Source organism: Lithobates pipiens, unplaced genomic scaffold (genome assembly GCF_037356315.1).
Source record: "Lithobates pipiens isolate NorthernLeopardFrog02 unplaced genomic scaffold, aLitPip1_a1.2 Scaffold_30, whole genome shotgun sequence".
Lineage (NCBI taxonomy): Eukaryota > Metazoa > Chordata > Amphibia > Anura > Ranidae > Lithobates > Lithobates pipiens.
The window spans coordinates 55,525,906-55,548,367 of NW_027507791.1; the positions used below are offsets into that span (position 1 = coordinate 55,525,906).

Genomic DNA, 22,462 nt, shown 5'->3' on the forward strand with positions numbered 1-22,462 from the left:
ATAATCACCTCTTTAACACCCCCCTGCCCCTTTCTCCATTGTTGTCTGATCCTAGAGGGCCAATGAGGTCACCCCCTCCAGTGCTCCTGTCTAGCGCCATTTGGTCTGAGATTGGCATCATAGGAGGAGGTCACTTGGCTTTCCCTCCTGCCCTATCAGGGCCGTTTTTAAGGCAGGGCAAAAGGGGCAGCTGCCCTGGGCCCTGTCATTGTTGTGGGGCCCAAAGCAGCTGCCTCATACTTGACAACTATCCCAATTTAAATTTCTTTGTCTCTTGCTGTGTCCTGATATCTCAGTGTGAAGTGCTGCTACTAATGTTGCCCAGCTCTGCCCTATTGTTGTGTACAGATGACTCAACAGCAGACCCTGTGTTTACATGTAAATAACCGGCATTCATGTGTAAATAACAGCAGCATTCATATATAAATAGATGCATAGATATGCAAATAGAGGCGGCATCCATATGTATAGTATGACCCCTGGAGTGAGGAGATGATGTGCTGTAACCTCTAGCAATGAATCATTGAGCAGTATTACTGTACAGTAATCTCAACAAGCAGAAATCATGTGCTGTAACCTCTAGCAACTAATCAGTGAGCTGTAATGTGTGCTGTAACCTCTAGCAACCAGTCAGTGAGCGGTAATGATACACTGTAACCTCTGGCAACCAATTGCAATAGCTGCCTGATCTTATTCAGTAAACTGATTTAGAGTCTAGCTGCTATTTATTGTATGTCTCAGAGCAGGTGGAGAGCAAAACTGCATGGGGGGGCCCAAGAATAGTTTTGCCCAGGGTCCAATCAATATTAAAGAAGGCCCTATGCCCTATGCTACCTGGAGGTCCTGCGTAATTTGAGTAGACATGTGTGATTTGTTTAGTTAGAAATCAAAATTTGGACTGGATTTTCGTTATTCTGAGATTTGGTTGTATCCAAATTTTCTATATAGTACCAATAATTAATGTACGGTATGTCGCTTGTGGGAATACATTACAGAACCCCAACATTTTCTACATATTTTGGGTCCTCTTTAATACATATACTCTCACGTTCAGCAAAGTAATCAGCCACATGCCGGGTCCCACACCTCCTCTTTGCTTACGCTATTGGAAGGCAGCTGTCTATTCTGGGTTATTCTAGCCCCCTGATGACCACAGCAGTACATGCGCCGTGTATTCTAGATGGCCCCAAAGCCTCCTGGAATCTGTGGCTTCAGTATCTCAGGAGTAGGGATGAGCTTCGAGTTCGAGTCAAACTCATGTTCGACTCGAACATTGCCTGTTCGCCTGTTCAGCGAACAGTGAACAATTTGGTCTGTTCGCGGCAAATTCGAAAAGCCGGAACACCCTATACAAGTCTATGGGAGAAATCTAAAGTGCTAATTTTAAAGGGTAATATGCAGGTTACTGTCCTAAAAAGTGTTTGGGGACCCGGGTCCTGCCCCAGGGGACATGGGTCAATGCAAAAAAAAGTTTTAAAAATGGCTGTTTTTTCAGGAGCAGTGATTTTAATAATGATTAAAGTGAAACAATAAAAGTGTAATATTCCTTTAAATTTCGTAGCTGGGGGGTATCTATAGTATGCCTGTGAAGGGGCGCATGTTTCTAGTGCTTAGAACTGTCCCTGCACAAAGTGTCATTTGTGCAGGAAAAAAAGTCTTTTAAAATCACTTGCGGCTATATTGTCGGCTCCCGTAATACAGAGAACACTCGGTGAGTGTTCTCTGTATTAGCCGACAATTCATTCATTCATTGATAAAAAAAATAAAATAAAAAAAATAAACGTGGGGGTTCCCCTAAATTCAATTACCAGGCCCTTCAGGTCTGATATGGATATTAAGGGGAACCCCGCATCAAAAAAAAAAAAAAAATTGACGTGGGGGTCCCCCTAAAAATCCATACCAGACCCTTTATCCGAGCACGCAACCTGGCAGGCCGCAGGAAAAGAGGGGGGGACGAGAGCGGCCCCTCCTCCCTCCTGAACCGTACCAGGCCACATGCCCTCAACATTGGGAGGATGCTTTGGGGGTTGTGACCCTTCAAAGCACCATGTCCCCATGTTGATGGGGACAAGGGCCTCATCCCCACAACCCTGAGCGGTGGTTGTGAGGGTCTGCGGGCAGGGGGCTTATCAGAATCTGGAAGCCCCCTTTAACAAGGGGACCTCCAGATCCCGCCCCCCCCCCTGTTTGAAATGGTAAGGGGGTACAAAAGTACCCCTACCATTTCACAAAGAAAGTGTAAAAAAGGTTAAATAAGACAAACACACTTTTGAAAAATTCCTTTATTAAAAATATTTTTTTTTTAAAAAAGATTCCAGCGGTGCTAATCCACTCTTGCTATGCAGCGACGGATCTCCGCGGTCCAGCGATGGATGATCATATCCAGCGACGGGGGATCTCCCAGTCCAGCGCTGTCCATACATCCGTCTTCTGTCTCCACTGCGGAGACACTGCGGGGATCCCAGTGCTGACGTTTCTTATATTAGGAGGGCGGGGACACCCGCCACCTGACCCCGCCCCTCTGACACTGGTGAGGGAAGCCAGGGGTTCCCCAGTGATGTATGGGTGACCCGCCCCCTCTGATGTAACAGAAACCTGCGAGAGAGATCAGGGCCAGGGCCGTCTGTAATATTGATTGGACCCTGGGCAAAAATTTTCTTGGGCCCCCCTCCCCATGCAGTTTCACTCTCCACCTACTCTGAGACATACAATAGATAGCAGCTAGACTTAAAATCAGTTTACTGTATCAGATCAGGCAGCAATTGCCAGCAGTTACAACATATCATTACTGCTTACTGACTGGTTGCTAAAGGTTACCGCACACTTTATGGCTCACTGATTAGTTGCTAGAGGTTACTTGTTGGTGATTCTTCACAAAAAATAAAAATTTTATATCTTTATGTTTGAAGCCTGAAATGTGGCAAAAGGTTGAAAAGTTCAAGGGGGGCAAATACTTTCGCAAGGCACTGTACATATGAATGCCACCTTTATTTACATATCAATGTCGCTGGCAGCAGCTATTTACTTAGTAATGTCGCCGCTATTTACATATCAATTCCGGTTATTTACATGTAAACAAAGCCTCTGCAGATGAGTCATCTGTACACAACAATAGGGCAGAGCTGGGCAGCATTAGTAACAGCATTTCACACTGAGATATGGGGACACAGCACAGGACTAAAACTTCAAGGGACAAGGGAATTTAAACTGGGATAGTTGGCAAGTATGAGGCAGCTGCTTTGGGCCCCACAACAATGACAGGGCCCAGGGCAGCTGCCCCTTAAAGACGGCCCTGCTCCAGGCCCCTACCTTAATATAGGCCCAGCCACCCAAAAAGAACACACTGCTCATGAAAGTCAACAGAGTTCTCCCTTGATGGGCCCTGCATTCGGCATGCACCTAGGGTTGCCACCTCATCCCTTTAAACCCGAACACCTATAAATTATACAGGTTCTGAGGCTAATTTAATGCAGGTAAGGCACCAAGTGAGATTAATTACCACCTTAATCACCCACAGAACCTGTGTAATTAATATGTGTTCGGGTTTAAAGGGATGAGGTGGCAACTCTACATGCACCGCCTGGGCAGGGTGTTGGGATTGATAATGGGCACCGCATGAGCTGTCCTAATGGAAGCCCGGGGCACGCCAGTGCAGGGCTCTTGCAGAATTCTGGGGCTTCCATAGTATTAGGCCCTCTCGGCTGCACTCTTTCAGCTCAGAGTGCATGGCCCTTACGGCAACCTGGAAAGTCAAATGCCAGGCTTCCCTAGTTGGCATGCACCCTTTAGAGTTTGGGCGCATGCCAACACGGGCTCTTAGAAACACAGAAGGGTGCCCAGAAAAAGGTCCACCAAAATCCTCAGCACCAAGCACATGATGATCGAAATCCAGCCCTGAGAGAGATATCTCTATAGATATATATATATTTTACAATTTTCTCAGCATGAATTTGTGAAAGCCCAGGGCTGTGACTGGTTCTCTTTATGCCTCTGACCAAGATCCCTGTACAGCTATGTTTCCTGATCGTTGTATTGAAAAGCGGCCATGCAGTTATATCACGGGCTGTAGATGTGTAATGAGCTGTGTAATTCAATATACTGCTGATGTAATGGCCGATATGTGCACTGCCGCTTACAATTAATGCAACCTACTTGTCTTAATTCAGGAGGAACAATAGTGGTGGCAAGCTAGCGTAGTAGACTCTGGTTAATTTAAATCAGCTACTAAGTATATTAGCAAAACTGCGTGCCAACGTTTTTAGTGTCTTTGAGGAGCCGAAGATATATTGAATAAAATTGTAGTAAATTGACCTATATTTTTGGTGCTGGAGAATTGGCACAATAAGTGCCAGCCCACACCGATACATTGGCAGGAGGAAAACTTACCCTAACTCTAAACATCAAAGTAACAATGGTTCTAAATGCAGAAGGTTTTTTTTTTTTTTTACTTTAACCAATTCAGCCCTGGAAGATTTTACCCCCTTCCTGACCAGAGCACTTTTTGCGATTCGGAGCTGCGTCGTTTTAACTGACAATTACGCGGTTGTGTGACACTGTACCCAAACAAAATTGACGTCCTTTTTTCCACCACAAATAGAGCTTTCTTTTGGTGGTATTTGATCACGTTTTTTTTTCCGCTATAAACAAAAAAAATAGTGACCATTTTGAAAAAATAACACAATGGGGGTTATTTACTAAAGGAAAATCCACTTTGCACTGCAAGTGCACTTGGAAGTAAAGTCGCTGTAGATCCGAGGGGGACATGCAAGGAAAATAAAAAAAACAGCATTTTAGCTTGTACGTGATTGGATGATAAAATCAGCAGAGCTTTCGCTCATTTCAGATCTACCCCTTAGATTGAGAGCGACTGCACTTCTAAGTACACTTGCAGTACAAAGTGGATTTGCCTTTCGTAAATAACCCCCAATATTTTTTACTTTTTGCTATAATAAATATCCCCCAAAAATATATAAAAAAAATATTTTTTTCCTCAGTTTAGGCCGATATGTATTCTTCTACATATTTTCACACAAATCTGTTGCTATCCGGGAGCTGCAAGTGGCTGTCTTGGGGCAAGTTCGGCATCACTGGGTGGCAGGGTGATGATGTCAGAAAGAGCAATTTGGCCACACCCACTGTTCAATGCGGCACGCTATGCACACCACATTACTACTCTCCTTGGGGCACCCAAAGGTGTCCCAGGCATCTAAAGTGTTCGCGTTTGGCTTGAAGAAATGGTGGCAAACCTATTGAGAGCAGTGGCTCTCCCAGGTCTCTCTCTCCTCATTTGCTCACACAGCTGCAGCAGGAGTCATTGGCTGCTGCTGTAAATTAGTGAGCCAATGAGGAGAGAGAGCGGGGGGGGGGGGGGGGGGCTGAGCCATGCTGTGTGTGTGAATCGACAATGTCTATTCACAGGAGCGTGGCTCAGGAGGGAGCCTGCTCCAGTACCCCCATAGCAAGAGGCTTCCTATTGGGGGCATTCAGCAGGAGAGGGGACCCAAAAAGAAGAGCATTGGGGCTGCTCTGTGCAATACTATTGCATACAGCAGGTAAGCAGGGCCATCTTTAATATTGATTGGACCCTGGCCAAAAATTTTCTTGCCCCCCCCCCCATGCAATTTCACTCTCCGCCTGCTCTGAGACATACAATAAATAGCAGCTAGACTTAAAATCAGTTTAATGTATCAGATCAGGCAGCAATTGCGATTGGTTGCCAGCGGTTACAGCATATCATTACTGCTTACTGACTGGTTGCTAGAGGTTACAGCACACATTACGGCTCACTGATTGGTTGCTAGAGGTTACAGCAAATGATTTCTGCTTGTTGATTGGTTGCTAGACATTACTGTACAGTATTACTGCTCACTGATTGGTTGCTAGAGGTTACAGCAAACGATTTCTGCTTGTTGATTGGTTGCTAGAGATTACTGTACAGAATTACTGCTCACTGATTGGTTGCTAGAGGTTACAGCACATCATCTCCTCACTGCAGAGGGGCATGATATACATATTAATGTCGCCTTTATTTACATATCAATGCCGCCGGATACAGCTTTTTACTTATGAATGCCGCCCCGCTGTTTACATATGAATGCCGGTTATTTACATGTAAACACAGGGTCTGCAGGTGAGTCATCTGTACACGACAATAGGGCAGAGCTGGGCAGCATTAGTAGGAGCACTTTACATTGTGATATTGGGACACAGCACAGGACTAAAACTTCAAAGCACAAGGGAATTTAAACTGGGATAGTTTATCTGCTTTGGGCCCCACAACAATGATAGGGCCCAGGGCAGCTGCCCCTTTCGCCCTGCCTTAAAGACGGCCCTGCAGGTAAGTATCACGTTTGTCATTTTAAAAAAACTCAACCTTGGAAATTACTTTAATACATTTTCTACATTAAGATAAAAAAAAAAAAACCTTCTGCAAGCAGTTCACCCCCAATTCCACCTAAGTACTTACCTGAGCCCGATCTTGCGATATGCACGAGAGCAGAGGCTCTCTCTGCTCACTTCTTTTTTGGCTCAGACACAGCTGTGAATAACAACCAATAATAAGGGAGCAGGGGGCGGGCTGAGCTACGCTCTGTGTGTCTTATGGACACACAGAGCCAACTCGGGAGTGAGCATACACAAGTGGCATTCAGTGGGGGAGAGGGACCAGGAGTGCTGGCAGGGGACCCGATAAGAGGAGGATAATGGCTGCTCTGTGCAAACATTGCCGAAAGCAGGTAACTATGACATGTTTTTTTTTTTTTTTTTTTTATTATCCTTAGGCAATCACTTAAAGTTAAATTTCAGGCAAACGACACTGAAGTTCATAACTAAACGACTAACATTAACTAACTTAGTCTAACTCGAAACATCAAAGTAAAGCTGAATTCTAGGCAAATGGCTAAAAATACCAAAACGCACTTGGAACTCTCTAGTAGTAGTTGGCCACATTCAACTAAGCATGTTTTATAATGTGGAAGATATCTCTTCTGGGTTTTTCTGACCACAGCAGTTAATAGGCAGCATTTGTTGGATGGTCTCAAAGCTTTCTGGAATGCATGGCTTTAGTATCTCAGGTGTCTTTGGGCAATCAAGGACATCAGTCTTGTAGGGTTGCCACCTCGTCCCTTTAAACCCCGAACACATATTAATTACACAGGTTCTGTGGCTGATTAAGGTGGTAATTAAACTCACTTGGTGCCTTATTTGCATTCAGTTGGCCTCAGAACCCGTGTACTCAATATGTGTTTGGGTTTAAAGGGATGAGGTGGCAACCCTACATTCTTGCCTGGGCAAGAAAGGAGGATACACGGGCTGTGCTCCACAAAAAAAGTATTTTTTTAAAAGTATCCAAGATTTTATGACTTTGGAGTTCATAACTAAAAAAACCTAACACTAAGTACCGTATATACTCGAGTATAAGCCGAGATTTTCAGCCTCTTTTTTGAGGCTGAAAGTGCCCCCCTCGGCTTATACTCGAGTCATCGCTGTCTGCCCGCTCGATCAGCGTGTCGAGCAGACAGACAGCGGCCATTCTATAATTCAAAAGCCGCGCCTCCGGCTCCGCCTTCGCCTGTGATAGGCGGAACACTGAATTTCCCAGCAGCCTGTGTTCCGCCTATCACGGACATCGTATCATCCTCGTACTACGGACGAGGATGATACGATGTCCGTGATAGGCGGAACACAGGCTGCTGGGAAATTCAGTGTTCCGCCTATCACAGGCGAAGGCGGAGGCGCGGCTTTTGAATTTTACAATGGCCGCCGAGGCGCCGACGAAGAGGGCACGGGACGGAGGCAAGGCAAGGCACGGCACGGGACGGGACGGGACGGAGGCAAGGCAAGGCAAGGCACGACACGGGATGGAGGCAAGGCACGGCACGGGACGGAGGCAAGGAGGCAAGGCACGGGACGGAGGCTCGGGACAAAGGCTCGGGACACAGGTAGGCTGGACACACACACACACACACACACACACACACACACGGATGGATGGATGGAGACACACACACACACAGGGATGGATGGATACACACACACACAGGGATGGACGGATGGATGGAGACACACACACACAGGGATGGATGGATGGAGACACACACACACAGGGATGGATGGAGACACACACACACAGGGATGGATGGATGGATGGACACACACACACACAGGGATGGATGGACGGACACACAGGGATGGACGGACACACAGGGATGGACGGACACACAGGGATGGACGGACACACACACAGGGATGGACAGGCATGTCTCACCCTCGGCTTATACACGAGTCAATAAGTTTGCCAGTTTTTTTGGGGGTAAATTGGGGGCCTCGGCTTATATTCGGGTCGGCCTATACTCGAGTATATACGGTAACTTAACTTAACTCTAAACGTCAAAGTAAAGCTGAATTCTAGGCAAATGGCTAAAAATACCAAAACGCACTTGGAACTTTCTAGTAGTAGTTGGCCACATTCAACCAAGCATGTTTTATAATGTGGAAGATATCTCTTCTGGGTTTTTCTGACCACAGCAGTTAATAGGCAGCATTTCTTGGATTGTCTGAAAGCTTTCTGGAGTGCATGGCTTTAGTATCTCAGGTGTCTTTGGGCAATCAAGGACATCATTCTTGTAGGGTTGCCACCTCATCCCTTTAAAACCCGAACACATATTAATTACACAGGTTGTGTGGCTGATTAAGGTGGTCATTAAACTCACTTGGTGCCTTGTTTGCATTCAGTTGGCCTCAGAACCTGTGTAATCAATATGTGTTTGGGTTTAAAGGGATGAGGTGCCAACCCTACATTCTTGCCTGGGCAAGAAAGGAGCATATACGGGCTGTGCTCCAGAATTTTTTTTTTAAAGTATCCAAGATTTTATGAATCTGGAGTTCATAACTAAAAAAACCTAACACTAAGTAACTTAACTTAACTCTAAACATCAAAGTAAAGCTGAATTCCAGGCAAATGGCTAAAAATACCAAAACACACTTGGAACTCTCTAGTAGTAGTTGGCCACATTCAACCAAGCATGTTTTATAACGCGGAAGATGTTTCGTAGCTTATCAAAGTCACTTCTTCAATATCAGAGTTTCAGGAAACATCCCAGTATCTTCCTAACATTAATTAGAACCGAAGAAGCATCTTTTAGTTCTAATGAGTGTCTTGAAGATACTGGGATGTTTTCCTGAAACTCATTGAAATTGAAGAAGTGACTTGGAGAAGCTACGAAACATCTTCTCAAAGAAGCATCTTGGAGACGCTATGGAACGTCTCTAACATTACAGAACATGTCTGGTTGAATGTACCAACAACGACTAGATATACCATGACCTGGATGAATTAGAACCTTCACAGACACTTGTAACTCTTTTCTAAGGTTTAATGTTGCTGATAATGTTAAAAATTGTTTCTCCTAGCATTGGAGGGTCCATTCCCATTGTCTTCTCTTACTTCTCGGAGTTCCTGGCCCAGGAGAAGAGAGGCGAGCACCTGAGCTGGCTATGTATGTTTTGGATGATCGGTGGTATATATGCCTCAGCCATGGCTTGGGCCATCATCCCTCACTATGGTAAGGAAATATTGGTGGTGTCTACTTTGAGATCCTTGTTCTGTGAACCAAACAATATGGTCAATTCACAGCAAGTTCATTTTGAACTGATACTTTGTGGAGCTGTAGTGCTTTTTTTTTTACAACACAATCTTCAAAAAACTGACCATGTTCATTATGCAAAAAAAAAACAAAAAACTTCTTAGTGGTCAGATCTGTTGTGTGGTGGCAGGGGCGGACTGACAACTCATGGGGCCCCCCCGGGCAATAGGAGATTATGGGGCCCCCGGGCAATAGGAGATTATGGGGCCCCAGGCAATAGATTATGGGGCCACACAGTATACACACACACAGACATACACTATACACACACAGACACACAATATTCACACACAGTATACACACATAGAATACACATACACACAAAGGTACTGGAGAGGCGTGGCAGCTATAATCTTGGGATTTAAAAAAAAAAAACACAGATTTTTACATACTGTCCTTGGTTTTATTGAGGCTGGCAAACCTGATGGGGCCCCTTAGTGGCATGGGGCCCTCGGGCAGTGCCCGAGTGCCCAAATGGTCAGTCCGCCCCTGTGTGGTGGACAATGCTAATTGGCCCTGTGGTTCTCACATGCACCCTCCCAAGAAAAAAAATGACTCTCTAGCAATACACGCAAAATTGAGCATGTGCAGCCCGTCTCTTGGCTCTGTAAATATCAGGAAATATGTTGGAGTCAGTGGAAGCAGGAGGTGATCAGAATAGGCAGGATCAAACTTTTTACACAATGCAAAGGATTAACCCCTTAGGTTCCACGGTGAGGATAACAAGCATTCTTTACTGCATATACACACTGATTTTACTGTTGTGGGTTTAGTAACACTTTAAGAGTAGCCTAATATACATATTAAGAAGCATCTAGGACCCCAACCAGTGGCTGGAAATTGCAAATACAAAATATTTACAGTGCCTTGAAAAAGTATTCATACCTCATTGACAATTTTTTTTATGTTACAACCAAAAAACGTAAATAGATTTTATTGGGATTTGATGTGATGGACCAACACAAAGTGGCAGATAATTGTGAAGTGGAAGGGAAATGATTAATGGTTTTCCAATGTTTTTTATAAATATGTGAATAATATGTGACATGCATTTGTATTCAGCCCCCCCGGAGTCAATACTTTGTAGAACCAACTTTCACTGCAATTACAGCTGCAAGTCTTTTTGGGGATGTCTCTACCAGCTTTGCACATCTAGAGAGGGACATTTTTTCCCATTCTTCTTTGCAAAATATCTCAAGTTCTGTCAGATTGGATGGAGAACGTCTGTGAACAGCAATTTTCAAGTCTTGCCACAGATTCTCAATTGGATTTAGGTCTGGACTTTGACTGGGCCATTTTAACACATGAATATGATTTGATCCAAACCATTCCATTGTAGCTCTGGCTGTATATTTAGGGTAATTGTCCTGCTGGAAGGTGAACCTCCGCCCCAGTCTCAAGTCTTTTGCAGACTCTAACAGGTTTCCTTCTAAGATTGCCCTGTATTTGGCTCCATCCATCTGCCCATCAACTCTGACCAGCTTCCCTGTCCCTGCTGAAGAAAAGCATCTCCACAACATGATGCTGCCATCACCATGTTTCACAGTGCGGATTGTATGTTCAGGGTGATGTGCCGTGTTAGTTTTCCTCCACAAATAGCATTTTGATTTTACTCCAAAAAAGTTACATTTTGGTCTCATCTGAAGAGAGCACCTTCTTCCACATGTTTGCTGTTTCCCTCACATGGCTTCTCGCAGACTGCAAATTGGACTTCTTATGGCTTTCTTTCAACAATTTCTTTCTTCTTATCACTCTTCCATAAAGGACAGATTTGTGGAGAGCACGTCTAATAGTTGTCCTGTGGACAGATTCTCCAACCTGAGCTGTGGATCTCTGCAGCTCCTCCATAGTTATCATGGGCCTCTTGGCTCTTCTCTGATTAATGTTCTCCTTGCCCAGCCTGTCAGTTTAGGTGGACGGCCATGTCTTGGTAGGTTTGCAGTTGTGCCATACTCTTTCCATTTTTGGAAGATAGATTAAACAGTGCTCTATGCGATGTTCAAAGCTTGATTTTTTTTTCTTTTTAACCTAACCCTACTTTAAACTTCTCCAAAACCTTATCCCTGATCTGGTGTGTTCCTTGGCCCTCATCATGCTGTTTGTTCATTAAGGTTCTCTAACAAACCTCTGAGGGCTTCACAGAACAGCTGTATTTATACTGAGATTAAATTACACACAGGTGAACTCTATTTACTAGATGACTTTGAAAGGCAATTGATTTCACTAGATTTTAGTTGGGTTATCAGAGAAAAGGGGGTTGAATACAAATGCACGCCACACTTTTCAAATAATTATGTGTAAAAAAAAAATTGAAAACCATTTATTATTTCCCTTTCACTTGACAATTATGTGCCAATTTGTGTTGGTCTATCACAGTGAAAAAGTATTCATACCCCTTGAAATTTTCAACATTTTGTCATGTCACAGTGATGATGAACCTTGGCACCCCAGATGTTTTGAAATCACATTTCCCATGATGCTCAGCTACACTGCAAAGTGCATGACCATCATGGGAAATGTAGTTCCAAAACATCTGGGGTGCCAAGGTTCACCATCACTGGTCTATCACAAAAAAAATACATTTGCGTTTTTGGTTGTAACATGACAAAATATCGAAAATTTCAAGGGGTATGAATGCTTTTTCAAGGCACTGTATATGTGATATTTTACAATTGACTTGCACAGAACCAAAAAATATTCTTTAAAATTGTACTTGTTTCATCATGAACATAGCAAATAAATAAAAATATGTTCAAAACAGTGTGCATTCCCTTTACAAGCACACATACCTGCTATCTGTTTTCTAATTGCCAAGTTCCATTCATAGTAGATTTGATGCCACATAAGGGGCAGAGACTGCAGAGCGTTTGTGCCATTGCCCCCCTATTGCCAGTTCTTTTCATGAATGCCACCACAATAGTTATACCCTCTGTGACCTATTTACCTCCCATCAGGGCTGGACTGGGACAAAAATTTGGCCCTGGACTTCATTCAGACAGGCCCACTTTAATTTTGAAAACACGCACAAAAACAGTACAGTATATAAACTGTACGCAATTGTGCAAAAAAAGCCTCTCCCTTACATCAGAGTAGAGAGAGAGAGAGAGAGAGGCCCCCCTTACATCAGTGTCCCTAGACAGCCCCCCACTTACATCATGGTCCCCAGAGAGCCTCCCTTACATCAGGGTCCCCATATAGCCTTCCCCTTACATCAGGGTCCCCAGAGAGCCCCTCTTACATCAGAGTCCCCAGAGAGCCTCCACTTTTCATCAGGGTCCCCAGAGAGCCTCTGCCTTTCATCAGGGTCCCCAGATAGCATCTCCCTTACCTCAGGTTCCCCAGAGAGCCCCTCTTACATCAGAGTCCCCAGAGAGCCTCAGCCTTACATCAGGGTCCCAAGATAGACCCCCCTTACATCCAGGTCCCCATAGAGCATCTACCTTAAATCAGGTTCCCCAGAGAGCCTCCCCCTTACATCAAGGTCCCCCGAGAGCCCCTCCTTACATCAGGGTCACCAGAGAGAGGGCAGGCAGTGAGAGCTACCTACCCGCTCTCCGGCTCTCCCGTGCTGCCTGCCGCATGGCTGCAGAGAGCCCATGGCTCGGTAGTGGGCTGGGACCCTGTGGTTGGAGACTCCTGGTCTGACTCTGAGATATGAGCCCTAGATTCAGGGCTATAGCCCCAAAAGTCCCCCCCTAGCGATGTCATTGGCTGTCACTGAAACTGGTCCACTGAGCCATCGGCCCACCGGGAAACTGCTGGTAGTCCCGATGGCCAGTACATGCCTGCTTCCCGTAAGAATACCTAAGAACTTCCCCTACCCATCTGGCAGCTTAAAGAGTAGGCATTTCTACTACTAATGTGATTTCTGCTTTCAGATGGTATGACAACTCGGTATGAAGACAGATATTGAGTAATAGTATTGAAATTAAAAAAGATTAATCAGTTTTGAAGGTTGCCTGGAGTGCCAGAGATATGTTCATTCTGAATTATGATTGGTCATAAATGCAACAAAGGACTATAAAATGCCTTCATCTACATCTCAAACCAGAAAATGCACCCAGTGATAGGTTTATTGAAGGATGTTTTTTAAGCTAAGCTATGGTTGATGAGCATAACGGGTACATTTTTGTTTTTTCTTCTTCAAGGGTGGAGCTTCCAGATGGGATCAGCCTATCAGTTCCATAGTTGGAGAGTGTTCGTGCTGGTCTGTGCTTTTCCCTCTGTTTTCGCCATCGGAGCGCTAACCACCATGCCAGAAAGTCCACGCTTCTACTTAGAGGTAAGGAGGTCAAACTTAAAGTGAACTTGCATTTTGCCCATTCAGGGTAAGTTTACAGGTTCATGTCATAAGTTAACCATCCCAATGCTGATACTTACCTTCCCCCTGCTCTTGCCAGGGGCATTCACTACTAGAACCTTGTGAATTTCCAAGTACTTAGTATGAAGGAACATAGGACCCATTCCCCTTCCTCCCATAATGTGCTGGGTTCCTGAGCAGCCGGTTCCCAGGCCTGCCCAGTACGCTCACATAAGGGTGGAGCCTACACAGGGTTTTTTGTCTTGGCTTGGTTTGCTGAATGGATCGGCAGGGAAACAAATGGCGGTATGTACAAATAACTCTAGTGGAGCAAAGATAACTCTATTGATTCCATTTTGACCAAAGAAGTTTATGAACTTAGTAATGTCAGAGTAGAAGACATCATCCTCTTTGAAATAAAGGCGATTTTGTAGCCCAAAAATAGGTTGAGATACGTAAACTCACACAGAGCTCTGCAATTTACTTTCAGCTTTAGTAGGTTCTTAGTCCTTGAGGAACCAGGCCAAATTAAAAGTTCCTTAAGATGTCAAATGATTTGTGCTTGTTAACCGATTCAGCCCCCGGAAGATTTGGCTGCTCAATGACCAGCCCATTTTTTGCGATTTGGCACTGCGTCGATTTAACTGACAATTGCACGGCCGAGCGACGCTGCACCCAAACAAAATTGACGTCCTTTTTTCCCCACAAATAGAGCTTTCTTTTGGTGGTATTTGATCACCTCTGCGGTTTTTATTTTTTGTGCTATAAACAAAAAAAGAGTGACAATTAAAAAAAAAGCACAATATTTTGTACTTTTTGCTATAATAAACATCTCCTTTTTTTTTTAAAAAAAAAAGCTAATTTTTACTCAGTCTAGGCCCATATGTATTCTTCTACATATTTTTGGTAAAAAATCGCAATCAGCATATATTGATTGGTTTGCACAAAAGCATCTACAAAATAGGGGATAGATTTATAGCATTTTTATATTTAATATTTAATATTTTTATAATTTTTTTTACTAGTAATGGCGGCGATCTACGATTTTTATCGGGACTGCGACTTTATGGCGGACACATTTGACACATATTTGGGACCATTGGCATTTATACAGCAATCAGTGCTATAAAAATGCACTGATTACTGTCAAAATGTCACTGGCAGGGAAGAGATTAACACTAGGGGGCGATCAAGGGGCTAACTGTGTTCCCTCTCTGTGTTCTAACTGAAGGGGGATGGGACTGTCTAGAGGAGAGGACAGATTGCTGTTCATACCTTGTATGAACACACCATCTGTCTCTTCTCCCCTCAAAGAACCGGGATCTGTGTGATTACACACACAGATCCCAGTTCTCACTCTATCACGATCGTTTGCGGGAGCCTGGTGGTCATCGTGCCTGCCGGCACTCGCATCGGCTCTGAAGGCGAGCAGTGGGGGCCCCTAGTGGCCACAGGGTGAAGCAACATAAGGTAACGTTGTTTCACTTAGTCATGCCCAGCTGTAAAACTGCGGCGGCTGGTCGGCAAGTGGTTAAGCTTCCTAAATTGCTGAATGCGTACAATGTGTTAACTATAACCCCACTCGTGACTTCAATTAGAATGTACAAACAACATTAGTAGTAGCCAAGGACTTTTTGAGGACTTAATTATGGGTTTCATCATGCTGATCATTCACATGTACTCCTGAAGAAGATCTATTGAAACGCGTCAGGTCTACATGTGGATTGTATTAGACCTAATTACGTTAACACTAAATTCTGTATTTTTATTGTTTGTTTTGTGGTTTGGTTTTTTATCGAATGTTATAATAAAATTCATGGTTTTTATATACACAGTGTTTTCCCTATATCTATATGTTCCTCAAAAAGCCCTTGGCTACTACTATTATTGTTTGTATATGCTAAATTTAGGGACGAGCACACAGTATATTGGGTAATGACTGGTAATGACTTTCAGATTAGATTGTTATTAAATATCGGTTAGGTAGCTTCTGTAATCTTCAGGAGCCATTGCTCCTTACAAATCTCCAAAAAACAACCTTAAGCCCTTCTACACATGGTCGGACATTCTGACAACCAAATCCGTTGGATTTTGTCCGACGGATTTTGTCCGACGGATTTTGTCCGAAACTGTTGCATACACACGGTCGGACAAAGTTGTCGGAAAATCCGATTGTACATAACGTGATGACGTTATTTCGTTAGGACGGGACTACGTTCAGGCTAGTAGCCAATAGCTTTGGTCTAGGAATTTGATCTGAGCATGTGTGGCACTTTGTCCGTCGGAGTAGGCTACACATGATCGGAGTATGTCCGATCGGAGCATTTTGTCGGAAAATTTTACGGACAAGTTGGAAAACTTGGTCCGTCGGATATTCCGACGGAAACAGTCCGATGGAGACCACACATAGTCGGATTATCCGACAAAACGGTCCGATAGGACACATTCCGTCGGAATCTCTGACCGTGTGTACAAGGGCCAAAGCAGACCTTTCCCAACCAAACCAAAAAAAACGAGCATGCAGCTCTGCACGCTGAACAGTAAGCACTTCATAGTCATATGCATTGGTGACAAAGCCATTGCCTCCCAGCTGGCCCTTGCCAGGGCTATGTCACCAGTGCCTTTGAGGGGGCTCTTGAGTATAAACTGCAAGATCATGACAACAACGAGAACCTTGTGTGGCATGATGATGCTAAATCCATGACAATGATTAAACATAAAAAATATGGAACCAGATCTCATGAAGCCCATTTTTGAGATCTGGCTCTGATATCATTGGTGGGTCGGCCCTGGACACAATGAATTTGAAGCTGGCCACCAATGACATTTATTTTATAAAATGAGTTTCAACTGTGGGGTGGATGGAGCAATAGGATTGCTGAAAAAAAGATACAAAAGAAGCAAGTAACAATAACAATATTTATGGGTTTTATTGTATAATTTCAATTTAGGTTGGAAGTTTATTATTGGAGAGAGATCTGCTTTCATTTTTCCCTCCACAAGGACGCCAATGAACTTTGCTGAAATGGTGACATTTTGCCTAAATCAAACAATTTCCACAAATATTTGGGAAAATGAAAACTCACTTTCACTCATTCTAATGCCCCGTACACACGATCGGATTTTCCGCCAGCAAATGTTGGATGTGACCTTGTTGGCGGAAAGTCCGACCGTGTGTATGCTCCATCGAACATTTGCTGTTGGATTTTCCGCCAACAAATGTTGGCTAGCAGGTTCTCAAATTTTCCACCTACAATGTTTTGTTCTCGGACTTTCCGATCATGTGTAAACACACAAAAGTCCACGCATGCTCGGAATGAAGTATGAGCCAGAAGCGGTCGGTCTTGTAAAACTAATTCAAAAAGGGACTTTAATTGACCACCAACACCACCAAAAGTACAAATAAAACATGAATTTTGTATTTATTTATGAAGTACAAAGTGATAAAAAGAGATACACGGACAAAAGATGTCTCCAATAAATGTACAACAAAAAAAACTACATAAAAAAACATCTATTCTATACAGAGACCACTAATACTCTACCAAGACCACTAATACTCTCATAGGTATCCCTAGGGTTCGTATTGGAGATGTCAGGTATGTTGTTGGCCAACATTTGTGTGACTGTGTGTATGCAAGACAAGTTGGAGCCAACATCCTTCGAACAAAATTCCATGGTTTTGTTGTTGGGCAGTCTGATCGTGTGTACGGGGCATAAATGGCCACCAAAATTCCTTTTCATGTGTTAGGATGGCATTGTAACGTTTTTTTTTTGGAGGACATATTTAGGAATGTTGTTGGCATGGGTTCATTCATTCACTTTGACCTGGCTTTCATCTGCTTACCCATACTGCACTAGCTCAAAAATCCACCCTATCTTCTTCCAGAATGGAAAGCATGACGAGGCCTGGATGGTTCTTAAACAAGTCCACGACACCAACATGAGGGCCAAAGGTCACCCAGAAAGGGTCTTCTCTGTAAGTATTTGTATTGTTCGCCACCCTATCACAATTCACTGGCACAACATGTTAGCATATCATGAATGGGTAATCGGGCTTGTCAGACGTTCACATGGCTTGTGAGCACAGTAATTAGCATTCTGGCAGCTGCTCAAATGACGAGGAAACAAGGTGGAAGTGCAACGTTTCTCCTGGTCTTCGGGCTAGAGAAAGAGATTACAGATGGATTATGTTAAATATAGAGACGGTCTGGCTGATAGGAGAACAAAGTCCCAAGGCTGATTTCATTAGAATTAAGCATTTTCATAGCTCATGTAACTGCAGAGTCATTCTCGGATAACCCTTTAGCTGTCGACACAAAATTGAGTTAAGCAGATTATTTAAAGGGTCATCCCACCCAAAAGTGATAGTCCAGCAACACCCAAGATGGCCAGGAATAGAAACAGGAATTATGGCAGGGAGAATTCATTCTTGGAGTATCCAAGACATATACACAGGGGTCAAGTCCTGGGGAAAAAAGTAAGGGAACTCACCCAAGATCCCCCACCCCCCTCCTCAAAAATACAAAATATGTGTATATCGCCTTTACATCAGGGTCAGCAGAGTTCCCCCTTGCAGTGTAAGGGGGAATCCTGCAGACTCTGATGTAAAGGGCAATGCCGGGAACTCTGCCCCCTTCAATCTGCCCCCTAGTGCTCTCTGTATCCTTCACTCCGTCCCCCCGTAATGTCCTCTGTCCCCTTCACCCCCCCAGTAACATCCTCTGCCTCCCTTCACTCCCCCTCCCAGTTATGTCCTTTGCCCCCTTCACCCCCCCAGTAACGTCCTCTGCCCCCCTTCACCCCCCCCCAGTAATTTCCAGTTCCTGGACGAGTGGGGGCTGGTGAGATCTCAACTGACCTGTCAGCGAGGTGATGAGCTGACAGCGGTGTGGTGCCGTTCCTTCGTTGACCATGAGGTGGCAGCGGTGGCCCCGTAGAGCGGAGGCTAGGTGGTATTGGTAGTAGTGGAGATGTGTGCGGCAGCGGGGTGAAGGAGGAGGAATTGGGAAGGAGAGTGGAATGGGGCACACCTGTGACATCACACACCAGGCATCCCGATTCTACGACGTTTGCCATTACACCAGAACACTCACAGCCAGTGTTTGGGACTCAGGAGTTTTAGTTTCCTCCTGCGTTGTTCACTTCTCTCCATTCTCCACCCACCGCCACCAGGAACTTGAGCGTGGTCCGGACTACAACTCCCAGAATGCAGCGCAGCAGATTGCCCTCCCAGCTCAGCCCGTCCCTGTTCAAAGGCCAGTCCTGCTAAAGGGAACTGAGTTCCTGCTATGGAAAAAGTACAGGAACTCCGTTCCCATGCGTTCCCTCTGGACTTGAGCCCTGCATATACACATAGCCAGGGGCCGACCCAGCCCATCATGAAGCTCCATCGTTATGGAAAATGTCCCTGTTCGGATGAACAGACCTTTAAAAGGAGAATGCAGTGCAAGACAGTCAGGATTTACCAATCAATATTGTAAAAATTGGGTAAAATTTATTTTCAGTGTGGCTTCCATATGCCCATAGGTGTGTGCAGCCTATTTCAGTACCCCAAAACTCAAACACAGAGCTACAGAGGCAGTGGCTAGGAGTTCATACATGCCACGGGCTCAATGCTATGCTTTGCAGTCATGGCAGATATTATAGAGAGCAAAGCACATGTGAACAAGTTACAAGACCTTCATTTTTTAAATTACTTTTTAGAATTTAATTAATAGATGTTTATTTATTTTTTTATAAATTGTATTTTTGCAATTTTTTTCAGAATGTTTTTATTTATTTATTAGAGTTTTTAAACTGCCCTGTTGGGGGGTAGTTGTGAAATATCAGGGGTCAACACACCCCGTTGTCTCATATTTAAGACAGAGAAAGGGACTGAGGACATATATATATCAGTCCCTTTCTCTGCAGTGTCAGCTGCACAGATGAATGATTAGAAAGAGTTCGCAGGCTTCCTTTTCATTCACATACTGAAGCATAGTAAGCCCAGTTTGCTACGCTTCGGCATTGAATGGACACAGGAGCGGCTGGTTACCGGTCACTCATTTTGTTCATTCAGAAAAAAAGAAGGAGACGGTAAATTACTTATTCATCTCTCCATCCTGAAACATCCCCCTCTGTGCCCACAACAGCCGCTGGTGGGAGAGGAGAGAAGAAAATCTGGTAGCGCTGCAAGGGAAAGGGGCATATGGGGGGCCCAGACAGCAGGGGAATGGAGGCACAGATGCTAGAGTTGATACCCCTGCATTGAAGCTGGTGGGAGAGAGAGTAGGAGAAGCCACTGGAGGAGAAGCTGCAGAGGGTGTAACAAGAGGACTGATGTTTGCAATAAGGCAGTACACGAGTGCCTGGGACCCCCTTTTGAACTGATAAGGCCCAGCTGTGCTGCCTTATCAACGGCCCTGATACACAGGGTGATTAGGGTGTGCCCAGGCATAACTGGTACACCTATGCACATACAGTGCCTTGAAAAAGTATTCATACCCCTTGACATTTTTCACATTTTGTCATGTTACAATCAAAAATTTATTTTATTGGAATTTTATGTGATAGACCAACACAAAGTGGCACCTAATTGTGAAGTGGAAGGAAAATTATAAATGGTTTTCCAAATTTTTTACAAAAAATATATGAAAAGTGTGGTGTGCATTTGTATTCAGCCCTCTTTGTTCCGTTACCCCTGAACCAATTCAGTCTTCAGAAGTCAACTAATTAGTAAATAGAGTCCACTTGTGTGTAATTTAATCTCAGTATAAATACAGCTGTGAAGACCTCAGGTTTGTTAGAGAACCTTAGCGAACAAACCGCATCATGAAGGTCAAGGAACACACCAGACAGGTCAGGGATAAAGTTGTGGAGAAGTTTGAAGCAGGGTTAGGTTATAAAAAATTATCCTAAGCTTTCAACATCTCATGGAGCTCTGTTCAATCCATCATCTGAAAATGGAAAGAGTATGGCACAACTGCAAACCTACCAAGACATAGCCGTCCACCTAAACTGACCGGCCGGGCATAGAGAGCATTAATCAGAGATGCAGCCAAGAGGCCCATGTTACCTCTAGAGGAGCTGCAGAGATCCACAGCTCAGGTGGGAAAATCTGTCCACAGGACAACTATTAGTCGTGCACTCCACAAATCTGGCCTTTATGGAAGAGTGACAAGAAGAAAACCATTGTTGAAAGTAAGCCATAAGAAGTTTGCAGTCTGTGAGAAGCCATGTGGGGGACACAGCAAACATGTGGAAGAAGGTGCTCTGGTCAGAAGAGACCAAATTTGAAACTAACACTACACATCACCCTGAACACACCATCCCCACCGTGAAACATGGTGGTGGCAGCATCATGTTGTGGAGATGCTTTTCTTCAGCGGGGATGGGGAAGCTGGTCAGAGTTGATGGGAAGATGGATGAAGCCAAATAAAGCCCAATCTTAGAAGAAAACCTGTTACTACAAGGCATAAATTGGGATAAAATCTTAGGAACAAAGAACACGGAGGAGAGATGGGTGTGCTTTAAGAGCATGTTAAATAAGGGCATTAGCCAATGCATCCCATTGGTTAATACATTTAAAAGAGCGAACAAAAGTCCTGGATGGCTTAACTCCAATGTAAAAATGCATATAAAAGCAAAGGAGAAGGCCTTCAAAAAATACAAGGTTGAGGGATCATTATCAGCATTCAGACTTTATAAAGAATGCAACAAGAAATGTAAGGGGGCAAAAAGGATGCCTAGGATAGAACATGAAAGACACATAATGGAGGAGAGCAAAAAAAAAAAATCCCAAGAAATTCTTTAAGTATGTAAACATTAAAAAAGGAGGACAGGACAGACCATATTGGCCCCATAAAGATTGAGGAAGGACATCTGGTTACAAAGGATGGGGAGATGGCAAAGGTATTGAATTTATTCTTCTCCTCAGTCTTCACAAGGGAATCGGAGGGCTTCAGTAATCAAAACTGCAGTGTTTATCCTCATGGCACATCACAGGAAGCACCTCCATGGTTAACAGAGGACAGAATTAAAATTAGACTTGGGAAACTTAACATTAAAGAGGAAGTAAACCCTGATGGGTTTACTTCCTCTTTTTTTTCCTGCAAAGGTAAAGCATAATGGACTACTATGCATCGCATAGTAGCTCATTATGTGTCACTTACCTGACACAGGAGCCAGCGAAGTCACCGCTGATCCCTGTAGTCCGCCGCATCCATGTTGCTGGTGGCGTCTCGCAGCTCCGACGAATCACAGCGGCGAAGCCGCGATGACGTCACTCCCGCGCATGCGCACGGGAGTCGCGTCTCGCAGCTCCGCCGCTGCCACTCGGCGAAGCCGCGATGACGTCACTCCCGCGCATGCGCACGGGAGTCGACAAATTAGGCAAATTCATTCATGGATTTGCCGCATTTAGTGCGCCTGCGCGCCGCTGTCTACGGCGCATGCGCCGTAGACAGCGGTGCCCATTTTCGGGCAAATATCTCCTAAACCATATAGGTTTAGGAGATATTGCTTGGACCTACAGGTA

The 22,462-nt window shown here is 44.4% G+C and overlaps 1 protein-coding gene across 1 annotated transcript in view; it reads left to right on the forward strand.

Annotated features, from left to right (window-relative positions):
- The window catches only part of SV2A (synaptic vesicle glycoprotein 2A), a 237,608-nt gene that overhangs the window by 146,188 nt on the left and 68,958 nt on the right, over positions 1–22,462 (forward strand). Inside the window, exons 4-6 of the mRNA XM_077464254.1 lie at positions 9,412–9,563; positions 13,793–13,926; positions 17,834–17,923. Of these exons, the coding sequence (XP_077320380.1) occupies positions 9,412–9,563; positions 13,793–13,926; positions 17,834–17,923 (376 nt within the window). The remainder of the gene's footprint in view (positions 1–9,411; positions 9,564–13,792; positions 13,927–17,833; positions 17,924–22,462) is intronic.